General features: G+C 49.8%; 1 protein-coding gene across 3 annotated transcripts in view; it reads left to right on the plus strand.

Annotated features, from left to right (window-relative positions):
• The window catches only part of cyp27b1 (cytochrome P450, family 27, subfamily B, polypeptide 1), a 92,142-nt gene extending 70,705 nt beyond the window's left edge, over positions 1 to 21,437 (plus strand). For all 3 annotated transcript variants that reach the window (XM_072249835.1, XM_072249836.1, XM_072249833.1), the window contains 2 exons: positions 19,827 to 20,024; positions 21,305 to 21,437. In XM_072249835.1, the coding sequence (XP_072105936.1) occupies positions 19,827 to 20,024; positions 21,305 to 21,418 (312 nt within the window). In that variant the 3' untranslated portion in view covers positions 21,419 to 21,437. The remainder of the gene's footprint in view (positions 1 to 19,826; positions 20,025 to 21,304) is intronic.
• The last annotated feature ends 562 nt before the right edge of the window (positions 21,438 to 21,999 follow it).

Here is a 21,999-nt window from a genome sequence, read left to right on the forward strand (position 1 = left end):
AGAGTGGTAGTAGAGAATTGCTTCTCCAAGTGGAGGCCTGTGACTAGTGGTGTGACACGGGAATCAGTGCTGCGTCCGCTGTTATTTGTCATCTATATCAATGATCTGGATGATAATGTGGTAAATTGGATCAGCAAATTTGCTGATGATACAAAGATTGGAGGTGTAGTAGACAGTGAGGGAGGTTTTAGGAGTCTGCAGAGGGACTTGGACCAGCTGGAAAAATGGGCTGAAAAATGGCAGATGCAGTTTAATACAGACAAGTGTGAGGTATTGCACGTTGGAAGGACAAGCCAAGGTAGAACATACAGGGTTAATGGTAAGGCGCTGAGGAGTGCAGTGGAACAGAGGGATCTGGGGATACAGATACAAAATTCCCTAAAAGTGGCGTCACAGATAGATAGGGTTCGTAAAGAGAGCTTTTGGTACATTGGCCTTTATACATCAAAGTATTGAGTATAAGAGCTGGAATATTATGATGAGGTTGTATAAGGCATTGGTGAGGCCGAATCTGGAGTATTGTGTTCAGTTTTGGTCACCAAATTACAGGAAGGATGCAAATAAGTTTGAAAGAATACAGAGAAGGTTTACAAGGATTTTACCGGGACTTGAGAAACTCAGTTACAGAGAAAGGTTGAATAGCTTAGGAGTTTATTTCCTGGAGCGGAGGAGAATGAGGGGAGATTTGATAGAGGTATATAAAATAATGATGGGTATCGGTAGAGTGAATGCAAGCAGGCTTTTTCCACTGAGGCAAGGGCAGAAAAAAAGCAGAGGACATGGGTTTAGGGTGAGGGGGGAAAGGTTTAAAGGGAACATTAGTGGGGGCTCTTCACACATAGAGTGGTAGGAGTATAGAATGAGATGCCAGACGAGGTGGTAAATGCGGGCTCTTTTTTAACATTTAAGAATAAATTGGACAGATACATGGATGGGAAGTGCATGGAGGGATATGGTCCGTGTGCAGGTCAGTGGGACTAGGCAGAAAGTGGTTCGGCACAGCCAAGTAGGGCCAAAAGGCCTGTTTCTGTGCTGTAGTGTTTTCTGTGGTTTCTAACCCCGCTCGCCCAGATCGCCTCAGAACCCCGCTCGCCCTGATCGCCTCAGAACCGCGCTCGCCCAGATCGCCTCAGAACCCCGCTCGCCCTGATCGCCTCAGAACCGCGCTCCCTGTCATCGCCTCAGAACCGCGCTCCCACTGATCGCCTCAGAACCGCGCTCGCGGTGATCTCCTCAGAAACGCGCTCGCTCTGATCGCCTCAGTACCGCGCTCGCGGTGATCGCCTGAGAACCGCGCCCACCCTGATCTCCTCAGACCCGCGATCGCGGTGATCGCCTCAGAAACGCGCTCGCCCTGATCGCCTTAGAACCGCGCTCCCGCTGATCGCCTTAGAACCGCGCTCCCTTTGCTCGCTTCAGAAGCGCGCTCGCCCTGATCGCCTCAGAACCGCGCTCGCCCTGATCGCCTCAGAACCGCTATCGCCTTATGGATGGAACTGAGAAACAGGAAAGGTATGGCCACATTAGAGGGATTGTATTACAGTCCACATTATAGTCAACGAGAATTGGAAGAGCAAATCTGCAGAGAGATCGCAGGGAACCGCAGAAAACAAAGTTCTGATGGTAGGGGATATTAATTTTCCATATATTGATTCGGACTCCCATACTGTTAGGGGTCTAGATGGTTTAGAGTCTATAAAATGTGTTCAGGAAAGTTTTCTAAATCAATATATAGAGGGACCAACTAGAGGGGATGAAATATTGGATCTTCTGTTAGGAAATGAGTTAGGGCAAGTGACGAAAGTCTGTGTAGGGGAGCACTTTGCTTCCAGTGATCATAACACCATTAGTTTCAACTTGATCATGAACAAGGAGAGATCGGTTCCTAGGGTTGAGGTTCTGAACTGGAAAAAGGCTAAATTTGAATAAAATGAAAAAGGATCCAAAAAGTGTGGATTGGGGCAGGTTGTTCTCCGGCAAAAATGTGATTGGCAGGTGGGAAGCCTTCAAAGGAGAAATTTTGAGAGTGCAGAGTTTGTATGTTCCTGTCAGGATTAAAGGCAAATTGAATAGGAATAAGGAACCTTGGTTGTCAAGGGATATTGCAACTCTGATAAAGAAGAAGAGGGAGTTGTATGACATGTATAGGAAACGGAGGAAATAAAGTGGTTGAGGAGTATAAGAAGTGCAAGAAAATACTTAAGAAAGAAATCAGGAGGGCTAAAACAAGACATGAGGTTGCCTTGGCAGTCAAAGTGAAGGATAATCCAAAGAGCTTTTACAGGTATATTAAGAGCAAACGGATTGTAAAGGATAAAATTTGTCTTCTTGAAGATCAGAGTGGTCGGCTGGGTGTGGAACCAAAGGAAATGGGGGAGATTTTAAATAGGTTTTTTGCGTCTGTATTTATTAAGCAAACTGGCATGAAGTCTATGGAATTAAGGGAAACAAGTAGTGAGATCATGGCAACTGTACAGATTGAAAAGGAGGAGGTGCTTGCTGTCTTGAGGAAAATTAAAGTGGATAAATCCCCGGGACCTGACAGAGTGTTCCCTCGGACCTTGAAGGAGACTAGTGTTGAAATTGCAGGGGCCCTGGCTGAAATATTTAAAATGTCGCTGTCTACAGGTGAGGTGCCGGAGGATTCGAGAGTGGCTCATGTTGTTCTGTTGTTTAAAAAAGGATCGAAAAGTAATCCGGAAAATTATAGGCCGGTAAATTTAATGTCGGTAGTAGGTAAGTTATTGGAGGGAGTACTAAGAGACAGAATCTACAAGCATTTGGATAGACAGGGACTTATTAGGGAGAGTCAACATGGCTTTGTGCATGGTAGGTCATGTTTGACCAATCCATTGGAGTTTCTCGAGGAGGTTACCAGGAAAGTGGATGAAGGGAAGGCAGTGGATATTGTCTACATGGATTTCAGTAAGGCCTTTGACAAGGTCCCGCATGGGAGGTTAGTTAGGAAAATTCACTGGCTAGGTATACATGGAGAGGTGGTAAATTGGATTAGACATTGGCTCAATGGTAGAAGCCAAAGAGTGGTAGTAGAGAATTGTTTCTCTGAGTGCAGGCCTGTGACTAGTGGTGTGCCACAGGGATCAGTGCTGGGTCCGCTGTTATTTGTCATCTGTATCAATGATCTGGATGATAATCTGGTAAATCGGATCAGCAAATTTGCTGATGATACAAAGATTGGAGGTGTAGTAGACAGTGAGGGAGGTTTTCAGAGTCTGCAGAGGGACCAGCTGGAAAAGTGGGCTGAAAAATGGCAGATGCAGTTTAATACAGACAAGTGTGAGGTATTGCACGTTGGAAGGACAAACCAAGGTAGAACATACAGGGTTAATGGTAAGGCACTGAGGAGTGCAGTAGAACAGAGGAATCTGGGAATACAGATACACAATTCCCTAAAAGTGGCGTCACAGATAGATAGGGTTCGTAAAGAGAGCTTTTGGTGCATTGGCCTTTATTAATCAAAGTATTGAGTATAAGAGCTGGAATATTATGATGAGGTTGTATAAGGCATTGGTGAGGCCGAATCTGGAGTATTGTGTTCAGTTTTGGTCACCAAATTACAGGAAGGATATTAATAAGTTTGAAAGAATACAGAGAAGGTTTACAAGGATTTTACCGGGACTTGAGAAACTCAGTTACAGAGAAAGGTTGAATAGGTTAGGACTTTATTTCCTGGAGCGGAGGAGAATGAGGGGAGATTTGATAGAGGTATATAAAATAATGATGGGTATAGGTAGAGTGAATGCAAGCAGGCTTTTTCCACTGAGGCAAGGGCAGAAAAAAAGCAGAGGACATGGGTTAAGGGTGGGGGAGGGAGTCTAAAGGGAACATTAGGGTGGGAGGCTTCTTCACACATAGATTGGTAGGAGTATAGAATGAGATGCCAGACGAGGTGGTAAATGCGGGTTCTTTTTTAATATTTAAGAATAAATTGAACAGATACATGGATGGGAAGTGCATGGAGGGATATGGTCCGTGTGCAGGTCAGTGGGACTAGACAGAAAGTGGTTCGGCACAGCCAAGTAGGGCCAAAAGGCCTGTTTCTGTGCTGTAGTTTTTTCTGTGGTTTCTAACCGCGCTCGCTCTGCTCTCCTCAGAACCGCGCTCGCCCTGATCGCCTCAGAACCGCGCTCGCCCTGATCGCCTCAGAACCGCGCTCGCCCTGATCGCCTGAGAACCGCGCTCGCCCTGATCTCCTCAGACCCGCGATCGCGGTGATCGCCTCAGAAACACGCGCTCTCTCATCGCGTCAGAACCACGCTCCCTTTGCTCGCTTCAGAAGCGCGCTCGGCCTGATCGCCTCAGAACCGCGCTTCGTCTGATCAGCTCAGAACCGCGCTCCCTCTGATCGCTTCAGAACCGCGCTCTCTCTGATCACCTCAGAACCACGCTCGCCTGATCGCGTCAGGACCGCGGTCGCCCTGATCGCCTCAGAACTGCGCTCCCGCTGATCGCTTCAGAACCGCGCTCGCCCTGATCGCCTCAGAACCGCACTCCCGCTAATCGCCTCAGAACCGCGCTCCCTATGATCGCCTCAGAACCGCGCTCCCTATGATCGCCTCAGAACCGAGCTCGTCCTGATCGCCTCAGAACCGAGTTCGCCTTGATCGCCTCAGAACCGCGCTCGCCCTGATCGCCTCAGAAACGCGCTCGCCCTGCTCGCCTCAGAACTGCGCTCCCTCTGATCGCCTCAGAACCGCGCTGGCCCTGATCGCCTCAGAACCGCGCACCCGCTGACCGCTTCAGAACCGCGCTCGCCCTGATCGCCTCAGAACCGCGCTCCCGCTAATCGCCTCAGAACCGCGCTCCCTATGACCGCCTCAGAACCGAGCTCGTCCTGATCGCCTCAGAACCGAGCTCGCCTTGATCGCCTCAGAACCGCGCTCGCCCTGATCGCCTCAGAACCGCGCTCGCCCTGATCGCCTCAGAACCGCGCTCGCCCTGATCGCCTCAGACCCGCTATCGCCTTATAGATGGAACTGAGAAACAGGGAAGGTATGGCCACATTAGAGGGATTGTATTACAGTCCACCCAATAGTCAACGAGAATTGGAAGAGCAAATCTGCAGAGAGATCGCAGGGAACCGCAGGAAAAAAGTTCTGATGGAAGGGGATATTAATTTTCCATATATTGATTCGGACTCCCATACTGTTAGGGGTCTAGATGGTTTAGAGTCTGTAGAATGTGTTCAGGAAAGTTTTCTAAATCAACATATAGAGGGACCAACTAGAGGGGATGCAATATTGGATCTTCTGTTAGGAAATGAGTTAGGGCAAGTGACGAAAGTCTGTGTAGGGGAGCACTTTGCTTCCAGTGATCATAACACCATTAGTTTCAACTTGATCATGGACAAGGAAAGATCGGTTCCTAGGGTTGAGGTTCTGAATTGGAAGAAGGCCAAATTTGAAGAAATGAAAAAGGATCTAAAAAGCGTGGATTGGGACAGGTTGTTCTCCGGCAAAAATGTGATTGGCAGGTGGGAAGCCTTCAAAGGAGAAATTTTGAGAGTGCAGAGTTTGTATGTTCCTGTCAGGATTAAAGGCAAATTGAATAGGAATAAGGAACCTTGGTTGTCAAGGGATATTGCAACTCTGATAAAGAAGAAGAGGGAGTTGTATGACATGTATAGGAAACAGGGAGTAAATAAAGTGCTTGAGGAGTATAAGAAGTGCAAGAAAATACTTAAGAAAGAAAACAGGAGGGCTGAAACAAGACATGAGGTTGCCTTGGCAGTCAAAGTGAAGGATAATCCAAAGAGCTTTTACAGGTATATTAAGAGCAAACGGATTGTAAGGGATAAAATTTGTCTTCTTGAAGATCAGAGTGGTCGGCTATGTGTGGAACCAAAGGAAATGGGGGAGATCTTAAATAGGTTTTTTGCGTCTGTATTTATTAAGCAAACTGGCATGAAGTCTATGGAATTAAGGGAAACAAGTAGTGAGATCATGGAAACTGTACAGATTGAAAAGGAGGAGGTGCTTGCTGTCTTGAGGAAAATTAAAGTGGATAAATCCCCGCGACCTGACAGGGTGTTCCCTCGGATCTTGAAGGAGACTAGTGTTGAAATTGCGGGGGCCCTGGCAGAAATATTTAAAATGTCGCTGTCTACAGGTGAGGTGCCGGAGGATTGGAGAGTGGCTCATGTTTTTCCGTTGTTTCGTTGTTTCAAAAAGGATCGAAAAGTAATCCGGGAAATTATAGGCCGGTAAATTTAATGTCAGTAGTAGGTAAGTTATTGGAGGGAGTACTAAGAGACAGAATCTACAAGCATTTGGATAGACAGGGACTTATTACGAAGAATCAACATGGCTTTGTGCGTGGTAGGTCATGTTTGACCAATCTATTGGAATTTTTCGAGGAGGTTACCAGGAAAGTGGATGAAGGGAAGGCAGTGGACATGTCTACATGGACCTCAGTAAGGTCTTTGACAAGGTCCCGCATGGGAGGTTACTTAGGAAAATTCAGTCGCTAGGTATACATGGAGGGGTGGTAAATTGGATTAGACATTGGCTCAATGGAAGAAGCCAAAGAGTGGTAGTAGTGAATTGCTTCTCCGAGTGGAGGCCTGTGACTAGTGGTGTGACACGGGAATCAGTGCTGCGTCCGCTGTTATTTGTCATCTATATCAATGATCTGGATGATAATCTGGTAAATTGGATCAGCAAGTGTGCTGATGATACAAAGATTGGAGGTGTAGTAGACAGTGAGGGAGGTTTTCAGAGTCTGCAGAGGGACTTGGACCAACTGGAAAAATGGGCTGAAAAAATGGCAGATGCAGTTTAATACTGCCAAGTGTGAGGTATTGCACGTTGGAAGGACAAACCAAGGTAGAACATACAGGGTTAATGGTAAGGCACTGAGGAGTGCAGTAAAACAGAGGGATCTGGGGATACAGATACAAAATTCCCTAAAAGTGGCATCACAGGTAGATAGGGTTGTAAAGAGAGCTTTTGGTACATTGGCCTTTATTAATCAAAGTATTGAGTATAAGAGCTGGAATGTTATGATGAGGTTGCATAAGGCATTGGTGACGCCGAATCTGGAGTATTGTGTTCAGTTTTGGTCACCAAATTACAGGAAGGATATAAATAAGTTTGAAAGAATGCAGAGAAGGTTTACAAGGATGTTGCCAGGACTTGAGAAACTCAGTTATAGAGAAAGGTTGAATGGGTTAGGACTTCATTCCTGGAGCGTAGAAGAATGAGGGGAGATTTGATAGAGGTATATAAAATAATGATGGGTATAGATGGAGTGAATGCTAGCAGGCTTTTTCCAATGAGGCAAGGGGAGAAAAAAAGCAGAGGACATGGGTTAAGGGTGAGGGGGGGGGAGTCTAAAGGGAACATTAGCGGGGGCTTCTTCACACAGAGAGTGGTGGGCGTATAGAATGAGATGCCAGACGAGGTGGTAAATGCGGGTTCTTTTTTAACATTTAAGAATAAATTGGACAGATACATGGATGGGAAGTGCATGGAGGGATATGGTCCGTGTGCAGGTCAGTGGGACTAGGCAGAAAATGGTTCGGCACAGCCAAGAAGGGCCAAAAGGCCTGTTTCTATGCTGTAGTTTTTTCTGTGGTTTCTAACCGCGCTCGCCCTGATCGCCTCAGAACCGCGCTCGCTCTGATCGCCTCAGAACCGCGCTCGCCCTGATCGCCTCAGAACCGCGCCCACCCTGATCGCCTCAGAACCGCGCTCCCTCTGATCGCCTCAGAACCGCGCTCGCCCTGATCGCCTCAGAACCGCGCTCACCCTCATCGCCTCAGAACCGCGCTCGCTGTCATCGCCTCAGAGCCGCGCTCGCCCTGATCGCCTCAGAACCGCGCTCCCTCTAATCGCCTCAGAACCGCGCTCGCCCTGCTCTCCTCAGAACCGCGCACGCCCTGATCGCCTCAGAACCGCGCTCGCCCTGATCGCCTCAGAGCCGCGCTCGCCCTGCTCGCCTCAGAAACGCGCGCTCTCTCATCGCGTCAGAACCGCGCTCCCTGTCATCGCCTCAGAAACGCGCTCGGCCTGATCGCCTCAGAACCGCGCTCCCTCTGATCGCTTCAGAACCACGCTCCCTCTGATCGCTTCAGAACCGCGCTCGCCCTGATCCTCTCAGACCCGTGCTCCTTCTGATCGGCTCAGACCCGCGCTCCCTCTAATCGCTTCAGAACCGCGATCGCCCTGCTCTCCTCAGAACCGCGATCGCCCTGCTCTCCTCAGAACCGCGCTCGCCCTGATGGCCTCAGAACCGCGCTTCCCATGATCGCCTCAGAACCGCGCTCGCCCTGATCGCCTCAGAACCGCGCTCGCCCTGATCGCCTCAGAACCGCACTCACCCTGATCGCCTCAGAACCGCGCTCCCTCTGATCGCCTCAGAACCGCGACACCTCCGGTCGCCTCAGAAACGCGCTCCCGCTGATCGCCTCAGAACCACGCTCGCCTGATCGCCTCAGAACCGCGGTCGCCCTGCTCTCCTCAGAACCGCGATCGCCCTGCTCTCCTCAGAACCCCGCTCGCCCTGATTGCCTCAGAACCGCGCTCCCTTTGCTCGCTTCAGAAGCGCGCTCGCCCTGCTCGCCTCAGAAACGCGCGCTCTCTCATCGCGTCAGAACCGCGCTCCCTGTCATCGCCTCAGAAACACGCTCGGCCTGATCGCCTCAGAACCGCGCTTCCTCTGATCACCTCAGAACCGCGCTCCCACTGATCGCTTCAGAACCGCGCTCGCCCTGATCCTCTCAGACCCCTGCTCCTTCTGATCGCCTCAGACCCGCGCTCTCTCTGAGCACCTCAGAACCGCGCTCCCTCTGATCGCTTCAGAACCGCGCTCGCCCTGATCCTCTCAGACCCGTGCTCCTTCTGATCGCCTCAGACCCGCGCTCACTCTGATCACCTCAGAACCGCGCTCGCAATGATCGCGTCAGAACTGCGCTCCCTCTGATCGCCTCAGAACCGCGCTCGCCCTGATCGCCTCAGAAACGCGCTTCCCATGATCGCCTCAGAACCGCGCTCGCCCTGATCGCCTCAGAACCGCACTCACCCTGATCGCCTCAGAACCGCGCTCCCTCTGATCGCCTCAGAACCGCGACACCTCCGGTCGCCTCAGAAACGCGCTCCCGCTGATCGCCTCAGAACCACGCTCGCCTGATCGCCTCAGAACCGCGATCGCCCTGCTCTCCTCAGAACCGCGCTCGCCCTGATCGCCTCAGAACCGCGCTCCCTTCGATCGCCTCAGAAACGCGCTCGCCCTGATCGCCTTAGAACCGCGCTCCCGCTGATTGCCTCAAAACCGCGCTCCCTTTGCTCGCTTCAGAAGCGCGCTCGCCCTGCTCGCCTCAGAAACGCGCGCTCTCTCATCGCGTCAGAACCGCGCTCCCTGTCATCGCCTCAGAAACACGCTCGGCCTGATCGCCTCAGAACCGCGCTTCCTCTGATCACCTCAGAACCGCGCTCCCACTGATCGCTTCAGAACCGCGCTCGCCCTCATCCTCTCAGACCCCTGCTCCTTCTGATCGCCTCAGACTCGCGCTCTCTCTGAGCACCTCAGAACCGCGCTCCCTCTGATCGCTTCAGAACCGCGCTCGCCCTGATCCTCTCAGACCCGTGCTCCTTCTGATCGCCTCAGACCCGCGCTCACTCTGATCACCTCAGAACCGCGCTCGCAATAATCGCGTCAGAACTGCGCTCGCCCTGATCGCCTCAGAAACGCGCTTCCCATGATTGCCTCAGAACCGCGCTCGCCCTGATCGCCTCAGAACCGCACTCACCCTGATCGCCTCAGAACCGCGCTCCCTCTGATCGCCTCAGAACCGCGACACCTCCGGTCGCCTCAGAAACGCGCTCCCGCTGATCGCCTCAGAACCACGCTCGGCCTGATCGCCTCAGAACCGCGCTCGCCCTGATCGCCTCAGAACTGCGCTCGCCCTGCTCGCCTCAGAAACGCGCTCCCGCTGATCGCGTCAGCACCGCGCTCGCCCTGATCGCCTCGGAACCGCGCTCGCCCTGATCGCCTCAGAACCGCGCTCGCGCTGATCGCCTCAGAACCGCGCTCCCTGTCATCGCCTCAGAGCCGCGCTCGCCCTGATCGCCTCAGAAACGCGATCGCCTCAGACCCGCCATCGCCTTATGGGTGGAACTGAGAAACAGGAAAGGTATAGCCACATTAGAGGGATTGTATTACAGTCCACCCAATAGTCAACGAGAATTGGAAGAGCAAATCTGCCGAGAGATCGCAGGGAACTGCAGGAAACAAAGTTGTGATGGTAGGGGATATTAATTTTCCATATATTGATTCGGACTCCCATACTGTTAGGGGTCTAGATGTTTAGAGTTGTAAAATATGTTCAGGAAAGTTATCTATATCAATATATAGAGGGACCAACTAGAGGGGATGAAATATTGGATCTTCTGTTAGGAAATGAGTTAGGACAAGTGACGTAAGTCTGTGTAGGGGAGCACTTTGGTTCCAGTGATCATAAAACCATTAGCTTCAACTTGATTATGGATAAGGAAAGATCGGCTCCTAGGGTTGAGGTTCTGAACTGGAAGAAGGCCAAATTTGAAGAAATGAAAAAGGATCTAAAAATCGTGGATTGGGACAGGTTGTTCTACGGCAAAAATGTGATTGGCAGGTGGGAAGCCTTCAAGGGAGAAATTTTGAGAGTGCAGAGTTTGTATGTTCCTGTCAGGATTAAAGGCAAAGTGAATAGGAATAAGGAGCCTTGGTTCTCAAGGGATATTGCAACTCTGATAAAGAAGAAGAGGGATTTGTATGACATGTATAGGAAACAGGGAGGAAATAAAGTGCTTGAGGAGTATAAGAAGTGCAAGAAAATACTTAAGAAAGAAATCAGGAAGGCTAAAAGAAGACATGAGGTTGCCTTGGCAGTCAATCTGAAGGATAATCCAAAGAGCTTTTACAGGTATATTAAAAGCAAACGGATTGTAAGGGATAAAATTTGTCCTCTTGAAGATCTGTGACTAGTGGTGTGACACGGGAATCAGTGCTGCGTCCGCTGTTATTTGTCATCTATATCAATGATCTGGATGATAATCTGGTAAATCGGATCAGCAAATTTGCTGATGATACGAAGATTGGAGGTGTAGTAGACAGTGAGGGAGGTTTTCAGAGTCTGCAGAGGGACTTGGACCAGCTGGAAAAATGGGCTGAAAAATGGCAGATGCAGTTTAATACAGACAAGTTTGAGGTATTGCACGTTGGAAGGACAAACCAAGGTAGAACATACAGGGTTAATGGTAAGGCACTGAGGAGTGCAGTAGAACAGAGGGATCTGGGAATACAGATACAAAATTCCCTAAAAGTGGCGTCACAGGTAGATAGGGTCGTAAAGAGACCTTTTGGTGCATTGGCCTTTATACATCAAAGTATTGAGTATAAGAGCTGGAATGATGTTGCATAAGGCATTGGTGATCCGAATCTGGAGTATTGTGTTCAGTTTTGGTCACCAAATTACAGGAAGGATATAAATAAGTTTGAAAGAATGCAGAGAAGGTTTACAAGGATGTTACCGGGACTTGAGAAACTCAGTTACAGAGAAAGGTTGAATGGGTTAGGGCTTTATTCCTGGAGCGTAGAAGAATGAGGGGAGATTTGATAGAGGTATATAAAATAATGATGGGTATAGATGGAGTGAATGCAAGCAGGCTTTTTCCAGTGAGGCAAGGGCAGAAAAAAAGCAGAGGACATGGGTTTAGGGTGAGGGGGGAAAGGTTTAAAGGGAACATTAGTGGGGGCTTCTTCACACATAGATTGGTGGGAGTATAGAATGAGATGCCAGACGAGGTTGTAAATGCGGGTTCTTTTTTAACATTTAAGAATAAATTGGACAGATACATGGATGGGAAGTGCATGGAGGGATATGGTTCGTGTGCAGGTCAGTGGGACTAGGCAGAAAGTGGTTCGGCACAGCCAAGAAGGGCCAAAAGGCCTGTTTCTATGCTGTAGTTTTTTCTGTGGTTTCTAACCGCGCTCGCCCAGATCGCCTCAGAACCGCGCTCCCTGTCATCGCCTCAGAGCCGCGCTCGCCCAGATCGCCTCAGAACCGCGCTCGCCCTGATCGCCTCAGAACCGCGCTCCCTCTGATCGCCTCAGAACCGCACTCGCCCTGCTCTCCTCAGAACCGCGCTCGCCCTGCTCTCCTCAGAAACGCGCTCGCCCTGATCGCCTCAGAACCGTGCTCGCCCTGCTCGCCTCAGAAGCGCGCGCTCTCTCATCGCCTCAGAACCGCGCTCCCTGTCATCGCCTCAGAAACGCGCTCGGCCTGATCGCCTCAAAACCGCGCTCCCTCTGATCGCCTCAGAACCGCGCTCGCCCTGATCGCCTCAGAACCGCGCTCTCGCTGATCGCCTCACAACCGCGCTCGCCCTGATCGCCTCAGAAACGCGCTCTCTCATAGCCTCAGAAACGCGATCGCCTCAGACCCGCCATCGCCTTATGGATGGAACTGAGAAACAGGAAAGGTATGGCCACATTAGAGGGATTGTATTACAGTCCACCCAATAGTCAACGAGAATTGGAAGAGCAAATCTGCAGAGAGATCGCAGGGAACTGCAGGAAACAAAGTTGTGATGGTAGGGGATATTAATTTTCCATATATTGATTCGGACTCCCATACTGTTAGGGGTCTAGATGTTTAGAGAATGGCCAAAAGGCCTGTTTCTGTGCTGTAGTTTTTTCTATGGTTTCTAACCGCGTTCGCCCTGATCGCCTCAGAATGCGCTTGCCCTGATCGCCTCAGGACCGCGCTCGCCCTGATCGCCTCAGAACCGCGCTCCCACTGATTGCCTCAGAACCGCGCTCCCTCTGATCGCCTCAGAACCACGCTCGCTCTCATCGCATCAGAACCGCGCTCCCTCTCATCGCCTCAGAACTGCGCTCGCCCTGATCGCCTCAGAACTGTGCTCCCTCTCATCGCCTCAGAACCGCGCTCCCGCTGATCGCCTCAGAACCGCGCTCGCCCTGATTGCCTCAGAACCGCGCTCGCCCTGATTGCCTCAGAACCGCGCTCGCCTTATGGGTGGAGCTGAGAAACAGGAAAGGTCTAGCCACATTAGTGGGATTGTATTGCAGACCACCCAACAGTCAACGAGACTTGGAAGAGCAAATCTGCAGAGAGATAGCAGGCAACTGCAGGAAACATAAAGTTGTGATGGTAGGCGATTTTAATTTTCCATATGTTGATTGGGTCTCTCATACTGTTAGGGGTCTAGATGGTTTAGAGTCTGTAAAATGTGTTCAGGAAAGTTTTCTAAATCAATATATAGAGGGACCAACCAGAGGGGATGCAATGTTGGATCTCCTGTTAGGAAATGAGTTAGGACAAGTGACAGAAGTCTGTGCAGAGTAGCACTTTGCTTCCAGTGATCATAACACCATTAGTTTCAACTTGATTATGGATAAGGAAAGATCGGCTCCTAGGGTTGAGGTTCTGAACTGGAAGAAGGCCAAATTTGAAGAAATGAAAAAGGATCTAAAAAGCGTGGATTGGGACAGGTTGTTCTCCAGCAAAAATGTGATTGGCAGGTGGGAAGCCTTCAAAGGAGAAATTTTGAGAGTGCAGAGTTTGTATGTTCCTGTCAGGATTAAAGGCAAATTGAATAGGAATAAGGAACCTTGGTTGTCAAGGGATATTGCAACTCTGATAAAGAAGAAGAGTGAGTTGTATGACATGTATAGGAAACAGGGAGGAAATAAAGTGCTTGAGGAGTATAAGAAGTGCAAGAAAATACTGAAGAAAGAAATCAGGAGGGCTAAAAGAAGACATGAGGTTGCCTTGGCAGTCAATCTGAAGGATAATCCAAAGAGCTTTTACAGGTATATTAAGAGCAAACGGATTGTAAGGGATAAAATTTGTCCTCTTGAAGATCAGAGTGGTCGGCTATGTGTGGAACCAAAGGAAATGGAGGAGATTTTAAATAGGTTTTTTTGCATCTGTATTTACTAAGGAAACTGGCATGAAGTCTATGGAATTAGGGGAAACAAGTAGTGAGATCATGGAAACTGTACAGATTGAAAAGGAGGAGGTGCTTGCTGTCTTCAGGAAAATTAAAGTGGATAAATCCCCGGGACCTGACAGGGTGTTCCCTCGGACCTTGAAGGAGACTAGTGTTGAAATTGCAGGGGCCCTGGCAGAAATATTTAAAATGTCGCTGTCTACAGGTGAGGTGCCGGAGGATTGGAGAGTGGCTCATGTTGTTCCGTTGTTTAAAAAAGGATCGAAAATTAATCTGGGAAATTATAAGCCGGTGAGTTTAATGTCGGTAGAAGGTAACTTATTGGAGGGAGTACTAAGAGACAGAATCTACAAGCATTTGGATAGACAGGGACGTATTAGAGTCAACATGGCTTTGTGCGTGGTCGGTCATGTTTGACCAATCTATTGGAATTTTTCGAGGAGGTTACCAGGAAAGTGGATGAAGGGAAGGCAGTGGATATTGTCTACATGGACTTCAGTAAGGCCTTTGACAAGGTCCCGCATGGGAGGTTAGTTAGGAAAATTCAGTCGCTAGGTATTCATGGAGAGGTGGTAAATTGGATTAGACATTGGTTCAATGGTAGAAGCCAGAGAGTGGTGGTAGCGAATTGCTTCTCTGAGTGGAGGCCTGTGACTAGTGGTGTGACACGGGAATCAGTGCTGCGTCCGCTGTTATTTGTCATCTATATCAATGATCTGGATGATAATGCGGTAAATTGGATCAGCAAATTTGCTGACGATACAAAGATTGGAGGTGTGGTAGACAGTGAGGGAGGTTTTCAGAGTCTGCAGAGGGACTTGGACCAGCTGGAAAAATGGGCTAAAAAATGGCAGATGCAGTTTAATACAGACAAGTGTGAGGCATTGCACGTTGGAAGGACAAACCAAGGTAGAACATACAGGGTTAATGGTAAGGCACTGAGGAGTGCAGTAGAACAGAGGGATCTGGGAATACAGATACAAAATTCCCTAAAAGTGGCATCACAGGTAGATAGGGTCGTAAAGAGAGCTTTCGGTACATTGACCTTTATTAATCAAAGTATTGAGTATAAGAGCTGGAATGTTGTGATGAGGTTGCATAAGGCATTGGTGAGGCCGAATCTGCAGTATTGTGTTCAGTTTTGGTCACCAAATTACAGGAAGGATATAAATAAGTTTGAAAGAATGCAGAGAAGGTTTACAAGGATGTTACCGGGACTTGAGAAACTCAGTTACAGAGAAAGGTTGAATAGCTTAGGACTTTATTTCCTGGAGCAGAGGAGAATGAGGGGAGATTTGATAGAGGTATATAAAATAATGATGGGTATAGGTAGAGTGAATGCAAGCAGGCTTTTTCCACTGAGGCAAGGGCAGAAAAAAAGCAGAGGACATGGGTTAAGGGTGGGGGGGGGAGTCTAAAGGGAACATTAGGGTGGGGGGTTCTTCACACATAGAGTGGTGGGAGTATAGAATGAGATGCCAGACGAGGTGGTAAATGCGGGTTCTTTTTTAACATTTAAGAATAAATTGGACAGATACATGGATGGGAAGTGCATGGAGGGATATGGTCCGTGTGCAGGTCAGTGGGACTAGGCAGAAAATGGTTCGGCACAACCAAGAAGGGCCAAAAGGCCTGTTTCTATGCTGTAGTTTTTTTACTGTGATTTCTAACCGCGCTCGCCCTGATCGCCTCAGAACCGCGCTCACCCTGATCGCCTCAGAACCGCGCTCGCCCTCATCGCCTCAGAACCGCGCTCCCTCTGATCGCCTCAGAATCGAGCTCGCCCTCATCGCCTCAGAACCGCGCTCGCCCTGATCGCCTCAGACCCGCGCTCGGCCTGATCGCCTCAGACCCGCGCTCCCTCTGATCGCCTCAGACCCGCGCTCCCTCTGATCGCCTCAGACCCGTGCTCCCTCTGATCGCCTCAGAACCGCGCTCGCCCTGATCGCCTCAGACCCGCGCTCGGCCTGATCGCCTCAGACCCGCGCTCCCTCTGATCGCCTCAGACCCGTGCTCCCTCGTATCTGCTCAGACCCGTGCGCTCCCCGACGCCCCCTGACTCGCGCTCTCTCCGTTTCCCACGGGCTCGCGCTCTCTCCGTTTCCCTCGGACTCGCGCTCTCTCTGTTTGCCTCGGACTCGCGCTGTCACCGTTTCCATCGGACTCGCGCTCTCTCCGTTTCCAGCGGACTCGCGCTCTCTCCGTTTCCATCGGACTCGCGCTCTCTATGACTTCCTCGAACTCGCGCTCTCTATGACACCCTCTGATTCGTGCGCTCCCCGACTCTCTCTGAATCGGGCTCCGTCCGTTTCCCTCGGACTCGTCTCCTTACGTTTCCCTCGGACTCGCGCCCGCTCCGACTCCATCGGGCTCGCGTCCTCTCCGAAACACTCGGGCTCGCGCTCTCTTCCGATTCCCTCGGTCTCGCGCTCCCTCGGACCCCCTCCCCTCCCCGCACTCGCGCTCCCTCCGATCCTCTCGGAGTCGCGCTCTCTCTAATTCTCTAATTCCCTCGGAGTCGCGCTCTGTCTGCCTCGCTCTGACCCGCGCACCCTCTGACACCCTCGCAGCCGCGCTCGCTCTGCCTCCCTGACATTTACGCTTTTTCCGACTCCCTCGAAGTCGCGCTCTCTCTGCGCCTCTCTGATTCTCTGAGTTTCGCTCTGCCTGTCGCGTAGATTCGCTGTCTTTCTCGATTAGATTTGCGCTCGCCCCCTCTCGCGCGCAGATTCGCTTTCTCACGTCATCTCCCGTGCAGATTCGCTCTCTCTCTGTCTCTCTCATGTGTAGGTTCACTCTCTCTCACACACGTGTGGGTTCGCTCTCTCGCGCGCTTAGATTCGCTCTCTCTCTCACACTCGCAGGTAGATTCGCTCTCTCGTGCGCGCGTAGATTCATTCGCTCTCTGTCTCTCGCGCGCGTAGGTTCTCTCTCTCACTCTCCCGCGTATATTCGCTCTCTCACGCGTAGATTCCCTTTCTCTCACTCGCACGTAGGTTCGCTCTCTCACACTCTCCCGCGTAGATTCCCTGTCTCTCTCGCGCGTGTAGATTCCCCCGTGTCTCTCTCACTCGTAGATTCGCGCGTAGATTCTCTCTCTCCCGCGCGCGCGTAGATTCGCTCTGTCTCACTCTCGCGCGTAGATTCGCTCTCTCTCTCTCTCACTCTCGCGCGTAGATTCGCTCTCTCACCCCCTCGCCCGTGCAGATTCGCTATCTCTATGTTGCGCGCAGGATTGCTCTCTCTCTCGCGCGCGGATGTCTGCTGTCTGTCACTCTCACACGCAGGTTCGCTCCCGCCTTCTCCCGCGTAGATTCTCTCTCTCTCTCTCTCTCTCTCGTGTAGATTAACTCTCTCTCGCGTGCATAGATTCACTCTCTCTCTCCCGCGTAGATTCGCGCTCTCTCTCCCCCACGTAGATTTGCGCGCTCTCTCTCTCCCGCGTAGATTCGCTCTCTCGCGCGTGGATTCGCTCTCTCTCTCTCGTGCCTAGAGTCGTTCGCTCCATCTTGCGCGTAGATTCCTTCTCTGTCTCACGCATAGGTTCACTCTTTCTCTGTAGCGCGTAGATTCCCGCTCGCGCGCTCTCTCTCTCTCGCGCGCATAGGTTCGCTGTCTCTCACTCTTGCGCGCAGGTTGGCTCTCTCTCTCTCTCACGCACAGATTCGCTCCCTCTCTCTCTAGCATAGGTTCGCCCTTCACTTTTCCACGTAGATTCGCTCTCTCTCAGTCTCTCGCAGAGTCGCTCGCTGCCTCTCGTGTGTAGATTCCCTCTCTCTCACTCGCACGTAATTCCCTCTGTCTCTCCCGCGCGCGTAGATTCGCCCTCTCACTCTCTCGCGTACATTCCCTCTCTCTCACTCTCGCGTGTAGGTTTGCTCTCTCTCACTGTCACGCATAGGTTCAATCCCTTTCTCGCTCACGTAGATTCGCTCCCTTCCTCTCCCGTGTGGATTTGCTTTTGCATGTACATTCCCTCTATCTCTCTCTCACTCGTAGATTCGCTCTCTCTCTCGCACGTAAGTTCGCTCTGTCTTTATCACGCAAAGATTTGCTCTCTCACTCGTAGATTTGCTTGCTTTTTTCTCTCGCGTGTAGATTTGCTTCTCTCTCACGCGTAGATTCGTGCATTCATTCTCTCCTGCGTAGATTCGCGCTCTCTCTCCCCCATGTAGATCTCTCTCCCGCGTAGATTCGCTCTCTCTCTCTCTCGCACGTGGATTTGCTCTCTCTCTCGTGCCTAGAGTCGCTCGCTCCATCTTACACATAGATTCCCTCTCTGTCTCCCGCGTAGGTTCACTCTTTCTCTCTCGCGCGTATGTTCCCGCTCGCTCTCTCTCTGTCACACGTAGGTTCACTGTCTCTCAGTCTCGCATGTAGGTTCGCTCTCTCTCTCACACGCGCGTAGGTTCACTCTCTCACTCTCGCGCGAAGGTTCGCGTTATCTCACACTCACGGGTAGGTTTGCTCTCTCTCTCTCTCTCTCTCTCTCTCTCTCTCTCTCTTGCGTAGAGTTGCTCGCTCCCTCTTGCGCGTAGATTGACTTTCTCACTCTCTCTCTCGCACGTAGACTCGCTCTCTCTCGCGCGCGCGCGTGGGATCGCTCCCTCTCTCTTGCGAGTAGGATCGCTCTCTCTCACTCTCGCGTAGATTCACTCTCTCTCTCACGCGTAAGATTGCTTTCACTCTCCCGTATGTTCGATCTCTCTCCCTCACACGCGTAGGTTCTCTTTCTCTCGTGCATACATTAGCTCTCTCTCGAGCGTACATTCGCTCCCTCTCTCACACACGTAGATTCGCTCTCACTCTCTCGCGCGAAAGATCACTCTCTCTCTCTCTCTCTCTCTCTCTCTCTTGCATAGATTCGCTCTCTCTCACACTCGCGTGTAGGTTCGCTCTCACTCTCGAGCGTCAATTCGCTCTCACTCTCGTGCGTAGACTCGCTCTGTCGCGCGTAGATTCGCTCTCTCTCTCATGCGTAGATTAGCTCTCTGTCTTGCAGAGATTCGTGCTCTCCTCACACAGATTCACACTCTCTCTCTCGCATAGATTCGCTCCCCATCTCGTGTCGATTCGCTTTCTGTCTTGCATAGGTTCTCTCTCTCTGTCTCACATAGATTGGCACTCTCCCTCTCTCTAGCATAGATTTGCGAGCTGCCTCACTGGCTTAGATTCGCACTGTCTCGTATAGATTCGCGCTATCTCCTTTTTGGGACAGACACACCCACTTGTTCACTACACAGAAGCAGGCCATTTGGTCCCTCTGCTGTGTTTCAATTTGCTTCACAGAAACTTCCCTCCACCTTTCTCCACCTATCACCCCCATACTTCGATTCCCTGCTCCTTGAGGGTTTATCAACTTTTGCTTTGGATCTACCTCTGATGTTTCCCTCCACCACTCTCAGCAAATCTCACTTTCCTACCACTGTTCAGTGAAAGAAGTTCCTCATGAATTCCCCAATGGATTTATTTCTGACCTTTTTTTCACATTGATGGCTCCTGGAGAGGTTTGCCCCACATTTGGCACCAACTTTGCATCTACCCTGAGACCACTTAATAGATTTAAATGTAGTTCTTACCATATCAAATCCCTTTGTGTGTTCTATTGCATATGTATGTAGAAAAATATATAAAATAGTGAATGAGGAAAATGATTTCCACATTGAGCAGCAACCTTTGCTCCAGATTCCAGCACCTGCAGTCTCTTGCATCTCTCTTTGAACTATCTGTCACCCATGTTTTCTCTGAGTATCAAATTTTGTTGGTGACCAGTAGGTGTGAGATAGGGACTCAAGTTGTTGTTCTGATGAAGCCCTGCTGATTTTGAATGGTCTCTGTTATTCTGTCCAGACTCTGATCACGCTGTGTCACTATGCAACCTCACGAGACAAAGAGATCTTCCCTAACCCTGACTGTTTCCAGCCAACACGATGGCTTCACAAGGACAGAAGTTTCCATCCTTATGCTTCCATCCCTTTTGGCTTTGGAAAGCGAAGCTGTATTGGCAGAAGAATTGCAGAATTGGAGGTCTACCTGGCTCTAGTGCGAGTAAGTTAGGGGATTTTAACTCAAAAGTTCAAAGTTCAATGTAAATTTATTATCAAAGTGTGTATATGTTACCATAAATGACCCTGGGGTTCATTTTCTCACAGGCATTCACAGAGGAAAAAAATACAACAGAATTTTACAAAAACTTTACATAAGCAAACAAAGACCGACAAGCAACCAATGTGCAAAAGACAATCTGTGCAAATGTAAAATAGTACCGAGAACATGAGTTTTAAAAAGTCATTGAAAGTGAGTCTGCAGGTTGTAGAATCAGTTCAGAGTTGTGGTGAGTGAAGTTATTCACATTAGTTCACAAGCCTGATGACGAAGGGGTAATAGCTGTTTCTGAACCTGGTGGTGTGGGACCCAAGGCTCTGGTACCTCCTCCTTCATGATAGTAGCAAGAAGAGGGCCTGGCCTGGGTGGTGGGGGTCCTTGATGATGGATGCTGCTTTCCTGTGGCAGCGTTCCATGGAAATGTACTCAATGGTGGGGAAAGCTTTGCCTGTGATGAATTCTGTGGTGAATTCAGACTTTGCTAAGCCTGATAGAATTGGATGGTGTGATGGTTAAGGGGCAGAAGAAGCAAGTTCTAACCCCACTTTGGAAACTGGGAATTTAAATACAGTTCTTAAAATATCATTACAAAACAGGAACAAAAGGTTGGTATCCGTACCAGTGACCATAAATCTACCGGTCTGCTCTTATTTTGAGAGGAATGAGCAATTAGTAATGAACAGATCTGTCCTTCTTGGCTTGTCTGGTTTATATGTGACTCCAGACCCGTAGCTGGTTACACGGGGACAGAAGAGACCATTCAGCCCCCTCTTCTGCTTCTGCGCCATTCTCCTTCCTTAATTAAGGAAAACCTGTCCGTCTTTTAGGGAGGGAAAGTTCCAGAGTTTTCCCTCCCAGGAGATCAATCTTCAACTTATTGCCAGATGACCACAGCGAACAACTTCCAACACCACTATGAGAGCGCAAACCCATTCCTCCCTCTGTGTGAGGAAATGCTTCCCAACATTCCCCCCCCCCCCCCCCAAGACTCTGGTTCCAATTTTAAGTTGAAGAGATTTGTTCTGGACTCTTTCTTCATCCAGAGGAAATACATATTGAATCCTCACTTGCTGTGGATGTTTGAAAGGGTTAGCCATCACTCTTAGGGGGGAACAGCTGGTCTTTGCAGTTTAACCTTTCAACAGCCAGAATTACTATCAAGAGCACAAAGTCCTCTTTCTCAATGAACAAGTACCTGACATGACGTGCCATTTCCTTTTCAGATCCTGACCCACTTTGAAGTGAGACAGGAGGTTGAGGGCAGCATTGTGAAGCCAATGACCAGAACTCTGCTGGTGCCAGAGCAGGAGATCAATCTTCAGTTTATTGCCAGATGACCACAGTCAACAACTTCAACACCACTATGAGAGCGCAAACCCATTGATATCAAACCTCTTTGAAGCTCTACAGCAGCGGCTTTAGTTGGTGCAGCAACTTGCTGGTTTGATCATCTTTCTGTCTCTCACTTGTACAGAACCCTTGTTGTGGAAGAACCTGGGAAAGTTTTGACTGGGCTGCTGGTGCCACAGTAGGGTAGTGATTACTGTGACTCTATTACAGGTCAGGGCATTAGAGTTCAATCCCGATGTCTTCTGTAAGGAGCTTGTACATCTTCCCCATGGAATGCATTGGCTTCCCCCGGGTGCTCTGGTTTCCTCCCACAGTCCAAAGATGTACCAGTTAGTATTCACAATTAATCATTGTGAATTGTACTGTGATTAGTCTAGGGTTGAATTGGTGGGTTGCTGGCATCGCGGCTCAAAGGGCCAGAAGGGCCTATTCCCTATTCCGCATTGTATCTCTAAATAAGTAACCTCTATTTTGACCACTGCAGGAGTCACTGATGGTTGTTGAACATACAGTAGAACATAGAACAATACAGCACAATAAATGCACTTTGATGTTATGCCGACCTTTT

The sequence above is a fragment of the Mobula birostris genome, chromosome X (genome assembly GCF_030028105.1).
Source record: "Mobula birostris isolate sMobBir1 chromosome X, sMobBir1.hap1, whole genome shotgun sequence".
Classification (NCBI taxonomy): domain Eukaryota; kingdom Metazoa; phylum Chordata; class Chondrichthyes; order Myliobatiformes; family Myliobatidae; genus Mobula; species Mobula birostris.